Raw genomic sequence first — 10,490 nt, forward strand, 5'->3', positions numbered from 1 at the left:
AGCTCAAGGAATTGATTGGCCATGCTGCGACAGCTGTTCCCTGCCCGTGGGAGATTTGTCTCATTAGCTGACTTTTTATGAAGTCTTCTAATAAATTTGTACAGTTTTTAGTGCCCTGATGCTTAATCTCTCTGCTCTGATATTATAGCAGATCTGATCAGGACCACTGGTGCCTCCATTCCGTATTCGAAAAACAACAAAGGCCTGAATTTAGTGCAGACAGAGCTCCTGTTGTGAGATATGTGAGTTTAATTTGAATCACCGTGGGGCATGTATTAATAGTGGAAGAATAATGTGCAGAGTGGCATTTCAGAACATAATGCTGCTTTCTGGCCGATTTATGCCCACATAACAGGACTTTTCCCTAGGTCTTTGGCAAAGCTGCCTCTCAGTTCCTTATCTTTAGTCCGTTACTGGCATAGCTCATATACTCTTATTTACTTGTCTAACTCTATGCAAAAGCTCAACCCCTCCTTCACCCGAAAAGAAATGTGTAGTCTTTCAACTGCACAATGAATAGTGTCTCTGCAACTGCACCCTAATCCTAGCGGGAGAATTCTGTGAGCCACAAGGGCAAGCAAGGTTTCCAGACTTAGTGATGCTGGGGTTAAATGAGAAGAAAGCATACAGATGTTTGAGTCAGGGCAAAGTAAATAGGTACTGACCTGGAACAGGGAGTCATGATACAGCTGAGGCAAACCAGGAAGGAAGGCAGGACTAGAGTACGCCAACGCCATGGGCAAGGATCACTACTTCGGAGCTGGATACAGGTATTTGAATCTCAGGAACCAGATATAGAAACAAGAACTTGAATCTCAGGAATTGGAGACAGGAACAAGGACTAGAATCTTAGGAACCAGATATAGAAACAAGGACTTGAATCTCAGAAACCAGATACAGGAACAAGGACTAGAATCTTAGGAACCAGATTCATAAACAAGAACTAGAATCTCAGGAACCGGAGACAGGAACAAGGACTAGAATCTTAGGAACCAAATTCATAAACAAGGACTAAAATCTCAGGAACTGGAGACAGGAACAAGGACTAGAATCTTAGGTACCACATACGGAAACAAGAACCTCAAGAACCGGAGACAGGAACAAGAACTAGAATCTTAGGAACCAGATACAGATACAAGGACTTGAATCTCAGGAACCGGACACAGAAACAAGGACTAGAATCTTAGGAACCAGATACAGAAACAAGAACTAGAATCTCAGAAACCAGATACAGGAACAAGGACTAGAATCTTAGGAACCAGATATAGAAACAAGAACTTGAATCTCAAGAACCGGAGACAGGAACAAGGACTAGAATCTTAGGAACCAGATTCATAAACAAGAACTTGTATCTCAGGAACCGGAGACAGGAACAAGGACTAGAAACTTAGGTACCACATACAGAATCAAGGACCTCAAGAACCGGAGACAGGAACAAGAACTAGAATCTTAGGGACCAGATATAGAAACAAGGACTAGAATCTCAGCAACCAGAGACAGGAACAAGGACTAGAATAGCCCTATGAGGATGCCTGGACAAGTGCATTAGGATAAATACAGAAACAATTATCTGTGTTCTATGGACAAAGGTTGACCTATAGGCAGGCAAGGGTTCAATGCAGGATTAGAGTACTGTATATGTGTATATAGGCAGCCTCTGCTGGGAAGTCTCTTGCAGTGAGCTGTATCTATAATCCTAAAGAGCATGCCTGGGGCATACACTGTACAAGGTGGACTATAAAAAAGAATTCTGGTGATAGCACCAAGTTATACAAACAAGACTACAATTACTTACAAAGCATTGAGTAGTTGGGAAACACAGGTAGACCACCATGGCCTCCAAAGCAATTGGATGTGGCCATCAGATAGTTGCTCAGTGCAGTAACATTGGCATCTGATTTGTTGCCACGGATAGGACATTATCAAGGTAGAAAAGACTATTTAGATCCATGCTGGGCTTCACACAGCTTGACTTCTGCTCATAGGAACTGTGCCCTGCCTATAGTATTTATACCTCAACATAGTTTAACCAACAACTGATTTAGCCACTAGAGCTTGATGGTTGCAAAAGGAACTGTACCAGGGTGTGCCTAAATGATGGCCAAAGGAAAACCTTTAGTCCCTGACCCCTAAACTATGACTGCCAACAACACTTTAATCTTATATTTTATTGAAGAAGCTTGATGTAATAATTCTGACCTGCTATAAAAAGTGTTTTTCCATTGAATGGAGTTGTTTAGATACAGATACTGTGAGAATTCTAATTATACTTACATGAATTACCCACTGTGGTTAGAGATGTTCCTGTCTGTCTCAGATTGTGCCTTGGATATAATATTGCTTAGGAAGAAGACTTCAGCGCACTCTCATTATTAATCTAATAATGCAATTCTTCTACAGCGTCTCATAATATGGATACCTCTAAATCCAGCTGTTATCCGGAGATATTTTATTGCTCGTATGCCAAAATTTGCCACTAATTCATGGATTTGTATTTAACAAGGAGAAGTCTGCAATAAAATACTTGTTAATCCAAGATATCAGAGTCTGTGCGTAAAGTCTTGTTTGGTTGCAAGCTTATAGAAGCTTCTTAAAAGTAGAAGAATAGAAAATATAAAAAAAATCCATATTTTGCACTGAGTTTCATACTTTTTTTTTCAGTGGGGAAGGATATAATGTTATGATATATGTAAAATGATACAGGTATGGGATCCCTTATCCAGAAACCCATTATGCAGAAAGCTCTGAATTATGGAAAGCCTGTCTCCCACAGACTCCATTGTAATCAAATAATACAGAATTTTAAAACTAATTTCCTTTTTCTCTGTAGTAATATAACAGTACCTTGTAATTGATCCCAACTAAGATATAATTACCCCTTATTGGGGGCAGAACAGCCCTATTGGGTTTATTTAATGGCTAAATGATTCCCTTTTCTCTGTAATAATAAAACAGTACCTGTACTTGATCCCAACTAAGATATAATTACCCCTTATTGGGGCAGAACAGCCCTATTGGGTTTATTTAATGGTTAAATGATTCCCTTTTCTCTGTAATAATAAAACAGTACCTTGTAATTGATCCCAACTAAGATATAAATAAAAATAAATAATCCTTATTTGATGCAAAACAATCCTATTGGGTTTAATTAATGTTTTATTTATTTTTTAGTAGACTTAAAGTATGGTGATCTAAATTACGGAAAGACCCCTTATCCGGAATACCCTTGGTCCCAAGCATTCTGGATAACGGGTCCTATACCTGTAGTTTTATGTTGTTGCTGTTATATCCCTTCATCCAAATTTGACTGCTGTTACTGATATACAAAGGAGTGGGTAACCAGCCATAAAATCTACAAGGTGGCTGTACACGGGCAAATTTAAGCTGCTGATTCAGACCCTTTAGTCCGGTTCAGCAGCTGAGCCCTCCAGTAGGCCTACCAGACTGATATCTGCTAGAAAATTGTCCAGATGTCGATTGGGCAGATTTGATTTTTCCATTAAAATGAGGACAACTCATTGATGCACCCCTTGCTCCGGCAGCTTGTAGTCCCATCGTTGTGATCCAAAGGTTTGACACACTTTAGGTGGGCATATCGGGGGTTAGGTCCTATAGATCTTATAGTGCAGGGGTCGGGAACCTTTTTGGCTGAGAGCCATAAACACCACATATTTTAAAATGTAATTCTGTGAGAGCCATACAATATGTTTGGCCACGGATGCTACGGGGCAAGTTAGGGTATGTCCCAAGGATTCCGGATGCAGATGCGATGCAGAGGAGGGTGTGGCCTGCGCTCGGCGGAGAAAAGACATGTTCTAAGGCTTAGAACACATCTTCTATCCGGCGAGCGCAGGGGCAAGGTAGGGTGGGTGCCAAGGATGCCGGATGTGATGTGGAGGAGGGCGTGGCCTGCGCTTGGCGGATAGAAGACGTGTTCTAAGGCTTAGAACACGTCTTCTATCCGCCGAGCACAGGCCACGCCCCCCATTATTTTTTTTTTATTAAAGATTTGGCAGCGAGCCAGATGCAGCCAACAAAAGAGCCACATCTGGCTCCCGAGCCATAGGTTCCCTACCCCTGTTATAGTGTATGGCCACCTTAACACCCCAACACCCAGCACCATTGCCATTGTGATGCAGTGACCAGGCCACAGCCTCTTCCCAACAAAATAGTGGTTTCCAGACTGTGATGTTGGCCCACTTGGGGTGCCCAGTGATGGTGGGTCCCAACTATATTTAATGTTTTGGTATAGACAGGGTAAGCAATAATGACCATCTCCTCCTCCGTCTGTAACCATTTCTTGCCAAATATTTTGTGGAGGGTTCAATATTTGGGCAAATACAAAAATTACGGGTTTAATGCATCCCCTAGCTTCTACTGTCCCCCTATCGCCTTTAATCAGGAAAACATTTCTCTAACAGCGAGCTGACACCGTGTAGAACCGCAGTACAGAATAGCAGATGACAGTAAACTCTGTTTATTTTGCTTTGCTTCCAGGGCTGCGATTCCCAAATGAGCATGTCGGAAATGTCTTGCACAGAGAGCACCTCCTCCTGCCAGTCACTGGTCCACGGCTCGGTTCCCGAGATACTGATCGGCCTGCTTTATAATGCCACCACTGGAAGGCTCTCCGCTGAAGTGATAAAAGGCAGCCACTTCAAAAACCTGTCAGCCAACAGGCCTCCCAGTGAGTGCAAACCTCTCTGTTTCCTTCTTCTTAATGAGAATCCGCACTCAGAGGATTTCTGCTTTTGTCGTCCTAGTTAGGCACATCCATAAACACTGGGAAATGGGCAGGGGGAACATGCCAGCCAGATGTTACAATTATAGAGAGAGCGTGGCTTGTTCCTGTGAATTCTGGGAAATCGGGATGATGAAGAGAATTATTAAAGATCTAGGGCTAATCTTTCAGATAGATTCATAAATTATTAATGAAGCCTATAAAGATGGCCATGAATTGCATAGTTTCACTGATGGCACATACGCTAAGAATGATGAGGTTACAGATGGGGAATAATTGCTGGGAGCCATAACCAGGCCTGCCATCAGAAACCTACTTTTTTTATACTGGGGCCCGGTACAAGTGTCATATTAATCAACATGTTGGTTTTCAGGGCACCCTAGAGTCATACCCCTTGTACCCCTGATGGTAACAGCTTTCATGCAGATGTACTTTTGCCCTGGGTCTGTCTGTGCTCTAAACCTCGCGCTGGATTAACAAATCAGTTGTGGGGCATCAACTCAGCACCTAATGGCGGAGGCTAACACTGTCCTTAGCACCTGCCAGGGGCCCCTTCATGTCCTACATCTGCCTCCACTTCTTAAATTTCAAATCTGAATGACGCACAAGTTAAGGGATAGACAGGGGGGCGGGAGTTGGGCCCGCTATATGCCTCCTACTCCTGCACCAAATAGCTTTGCAACACTTGGGCACTTTGCAACCTGATTTCGTTTTCCTACCCCACACCCAGTAACATCCAGTGACTCAGGCAGCCATTGCTGGTATATCCACGTTATTGGTTGGATGTAAAGGAAAGCTGAAACCTAACAATAAAAATAGATAAAAATCAGAAACTAATGTTTCTCAAGCAGCCATTGTTTTCTGGTGGCCATATCTATTAGCGCACAAAGGAAATGTTCTCCAGAGCACTCAACCTACTAAACTTATTTTAGTGCAGTCGGAATTTCTTTATTCTTTTATTATTCCGACTGCTTGGATTAGCCTGTGATTGCCTCGTTAGATTTATAGCAGTTTTGCTACAAAATAGGAGCCAGGAAGACAGTTTCAATTAAGAATATAAGTCTTACCTCTACATGTACTAGTGACACAATATTTACATTTTCATCTGTTGAATGAGAAATCCATTCCAAGGGAATATAGTATGGTGTGGCAGGCTGTCAGATTCTAACTGCCATTCGTTGGGGACATTAGCTATGTTGAGGGTCAGCGGTTTGTAATAATAATAAGACAGGTGTGCAGTAGAATTTTATACTTCATACATTAAATGTAGAGATAATAATAATGTCGCATTTTGACAAGAAAATCACTCTTTTCAACAGTTCACAAGTTTTAGATAAATATCTATTTTTCTCACATCATTTCAACTATATTTTTTGACTCAAGAGTCAGGATCTCAGACCTGATGAGATGCCTTCAAACCAAGGGGTACATCATAGTGTTTTTAATGTTAGTCTTTCTTGCACTTCACAAGTTCAAGAATTCTCTGTAATGCAAGAATAGTTTTCTTGAGCACTTTGATTCTTCAGAAAATTGGAGCTATTATCAATAAATATCCAAGGCTGAAATGCGATGCTCCACATCTCTCACTGATAAGATGCTTCAAGAAATAAATCTGTAGAAGTCCAGGAAAGAGTTCTTAGGCCTCAGTGCCTGGAGCCCATTAAGCTGTAATCAGTTGCAGTAAAATTACCTGGCTAAAGCTGCCATACACTGTGAGATCCACTCCTTTGGCGAGACCCTCAAACAAGGAGATCTTTCCACCAATATGCCCATCTGAGTCATCTAATATCTGAGTAATCTGATTGTTTGACCCTCGGGCTAAACAAACAAATTACAGTGTCGTGAAAAGAACCCGTCGGAGCGAGGACCACTTTAATGAGCCAATGCAGTCTCTGATCCAACAGGAAAATCAAACCTGCCGGATCCAGATCTGGGAAGGCTTGTCGGGGGCACCCATACATGGGCAGGTAAGGTGCCGAATCGGTTGGAAGGAGCTGAATCAACAGCTGAAATCTGCCCATGTATGGCCCCCTTAACACTGAAATCTAACCCATAGTTCATCAATAAATGTAGGGGATAATGAAGTAATATGGGCAAAGTTTTCCTGAACTAGAAACCCCTTAGATGCCAGTGAGCAGTTAGATTTTCCTCTATTAGCAGTTAGAATAACAAAAGCATTATACATACATACAGTACATTGGATGATATCCGATGTAATGATAATTTCTACTAAAGCTATATTGCATTCTGTCTGTGTCTGTAATTATATTATTTAAGGCAGCATTCTGGTTCTTCTGGTGATAATAATTCCTCCCAAATGCTCCTGTTGTGTTGGCCAGTCCTGATTTGTACACATTAAATTGGGTCAGGCTTACAAGCAAGTGTGTGAAGCCTTGAGTAGATCATGGGTGTGGTTGGGAGGCAAATGGGTACAGCCATGGATAGAACAGGGGGTTGGTAGATGTTGGTTGGTATGTAATAGAAGTAAGTAAATTGGTAACATAACATTCTGTAAACACATATCACATTATGAGAATGGGCATGAAGAGCGATAAATCCCAGGCAAACCTCAAGAGAGGATTTCAGGAGGGCTCGGGGAAAGGAATAGTAGTAAAACAGTCTACAGGTGAGCCGTGCCCTTGTATTTCTTCCAACATATCTTTTTATCTTTAGTATTTGTGGGATATGTATACCTTTTAGCGGTCCTGGTTTTGGGCTGGGGTGAATACGGTAGTGTTTTAAATTGTCCCAACAGCAGAGTTTTGCCTGGGATTCAGAACCTCTCCAATACAGCCCATTCTAGTTAGCCACACCATCACTTATCCAACAGCTCACCCATTTTCCAGTAAGTCCAACCATTTTTTGCCTTGAAATCAGGACAGCTAAGAATTATGCATTCCTCCTTAGTGTCATTATTTTAATAAGGAAACGTTAGAAAGTAAATACTCTTGAATGATATTAAGGAATGCAGGGAACGTCAGCTAGAGCAGAGAACTTAGCCACACTGGCCAATACGTTTATGTTGTTTGTACCATATGTTTTCTGTGGTCTTTTTACCGAAAACTCTTCCCTTGAACCCCCTGACAAAAACTCTGACAAAAAAAAAAGTGTTTTCCATGTAATCCCTTCTGAACGCTGGGGCCTAAACTGCGCTGCCAGGCCACCAGCGTGCTGAAAGGGTTAACACTAACCTTTAACCCTCTCTCACCCAACTATTGTCATTATTTCTTTTTCTGCTTCCCACCCTGTGTTGTCAGACGGACTGTTCTGTTGTCTTAAACACTTGATAGGTGGACAGGTTTATATAATTCGAGGTGAGTTCCGTAGAGGCTACCGTGGATGTTGTCTTTTCTCATGCCGAGGAAAACTTGCCAGCAGTAAAGCTGTCCACCATGTTTTAATTTCTTCAGATACGTATGACTCTTTTCATTTAGCCCGCCAAATAGGACGATGTGCGGAGCCGATCTCTGTGAATGGATGTTGGTTAACGGGAGTAGTTTCCTCTTGTTGGGAAACTTCATCCTTATCCGAACTGTTGTTTGACCAAAGTTGGACTGAAGTCAGACCTGCAGCCCGGGGGATGCTCCCAGTCCTCCACTGCCGGTGGGGCTTTTATTAAGGACCAACCAAGGCCTGTTTTATTAACAACATCCACACAGAGATGTGCTTTCTGTTCATGTATTTGGTATTCCATCCTCAGCTGTTTTGATGTCTTCATTTCATCCCCGTTCCTTTCCTCCATGCTCTCACTCTTTTTTCCCCCCCCCCATGTCTCGTTTTTTAGTCTCCAGAAACTCAGTGGTCTGCTTTCAGTGTTGTGGCTAGACAGAGCTTGCTCAGTGTTAGTAATGCTATCTATTTTATTTTGGCTTAGTGCAAACAATGTATGGCATCTGGGGATTATGAGGTATACCTTTTCCATAAATTCAACCAGTCGAGCAAAGCAAAGATTTCGACGATTAATATCTGCTTCTACCGACTTATAAAAAAAGATAATTGTATATGGCCCTGAATACATTCAGGTGACACATTGGTATACACCATATCCTTGCCCACCCAGTCTCATAGCAAGAATGATATCGCTTTCACCGTTAACTATTTATTTCATTTTCCAGATACCTATGTAAAGTTAACCCTGATGAATTCCATGGGGCAGGAAATGTCAAAATGTAAGACCTCTATCCGACGAGGCCAGTCCAACCCGCTGTACAAGGAGACCTTCATATTCCAGGTTGCTCTCTTTCAGCTCTCAGAAGTGACTCTCATTTTGTCTGTCTATAATAAACGCAGCATGAAGCGCAAGGAATTGATAGGCTGGATATCCTTAGGTCTGAATAGCTCAGGCGATGAACAGCTTAATCATTGGACTGAAATGAAGGAGTCGAAAGGACAGCAAGTATGTAGATGGCACACGCTGCTGGAATCCTAATTGCGATCAGAACCTCTCTTGTGACTCAAGAGGAATCATCTGCTCTTTGAAAGGACTCGATCTAATTTAGCCACCTGCAGAAGATCTCCGGTGGCTGCTAATAGGTTTGGCACGCTGAGCCAGGCTGCGAACGCAGGGGGGAAAGGTTTTATGCTACAGTGTGTGCATTTCTGCGTCGGAGCAAAGATGGAACATCCACAGCAGACCCAGTTATTCCCAGAACTTCCTTAGGTGCTTATTTTCATTCGTTTTCTTTTTTAAACAAATCTGAACACCAGCTTTACAGCTAAAGTCTTTCTATACTTCAGTGTCGGAAGCGCTTCTATAAAAAAACAAAAACAAGATAAATTACATTTTGGAATATTGTTAGGAAGACGAGAGATAAAATTTAGATTTTTTTGTGTTTTTTTCCTATTTCTATTGTTTCTTTTAATGTGCGATGTGTTGCAGACACTTCAAAAGCACACGATATCTAAAATAAAAAAAAATCATGGATATGCAGTGTGACACCAGTGTAATTTGAAAACTGCTATATTCTTCTTTACTAATTATCAATTTGTGTCAAATTACAAATTTACAAACTAAAAAAAGGGTTTTTGGAATATATGTATCTTCACCACCAGCCCCTACAGGACCTATAACTTGCGCATTATACAGACACGTAAGGCGCTGGACTTTCCAGCTACCGATTAGTGCTCCAGCTATTGCGACAGATGAAGTAGTAAATGACCCCCCATTTCTTTAAGCAGTTGATTTGCAAAAATATTTAGCCCATATTGTTTTTTTGTATGGGCCCGAATTACATATATGCCCAAGTGAAACTTAGCACCTATGTTCCTAAACTGGCCCTTAACAGTTTTATGTTTTTTAGAGCTATATAATATAAGGCCGGGGTCTATCTTTACCTTAGGGCAGTGATCCCCAACCAGTGGCTCAGGAGTAACATGTTGCTCACCTCCCCTTTTTGTGTTGCTCCCAGTTGCTCCTAGGTGCCCATTTTTAAATTTCTGGCTTGGAGACAAGTTTTAAAAGCAAAGAGACAAAGTTTACTCCTGTTCAGCCTCCTTCAGGCCAGCAGTCGACATGGGGCTACCAAATAGCCAATCACATCCCTTGTTTGGCATCCCCAAATAATTTTTTTCTTTGTTGTGTGGCTCACCAACACTTTTTACATCTGAGTGTGGCCCACAAGTAAAAAAAGTTGGGGATCCTTGACTTATGGCATAAAGTTCCTCAGTGCTCAGCAGGCCAAGTATAATGACAAATGCAAGAGGATGCTCCAATGAAAATCCTGCCTTCCAACACTATGTCAGGCTTATG

The 10,490-nt window shown here is 41.8% G+C and overlaps 1 protein-coding gene across 4 annotated transcripts in view; it reads left to right on the forward strand.

Moving 5' to 3' along the window:
• The window catches only part of syt14 (synaptotagmin 14), a 111,752-nt gene extending 102,087 nt beyond the window's left edge, over nucleotides 1-9,665 (forward strand). For all 4 annotated transcript variants that reach the window (XM_002934679.5, XM_031902540.1, XM_012961665.3 and 1 more), the window contains 2 exons: nucleotides 4,498-4,687; nucleotides 8,857-9,665. In XM_002934679.5, coding sequence (XP_002934725.2) covers nucleotides 4,498-4,687; nucleotides 8,857-9,170 — 504 coding nt within the window. In that variant the 3' untranslated portion in view covers nucleotides 9,171-9,665. The remainder of the gene's footprint in view (nucleotides 1-4,497; nucleotides 4,688-8,856) is intronic.
• The last annotated feature ends 825 nt before the right edge of the window (nucleotides 9,666-10,490 follow it).

The sequence above is a fragment of the Xenopus tropicalis genome, chromosome 5 (genome assembly GCF_000004195.4).
Source record: "Xenopus tropicalis strain Nigerian chromosome 5, UCB_Xtro_10.0, whole genome shotgun sequence".
Lineage (NCBI taxonomy): Eukaryota > Metazoa > Chordata > Amphibia > Anura > Pipidae > Xenopus > Xenopus tropicalis.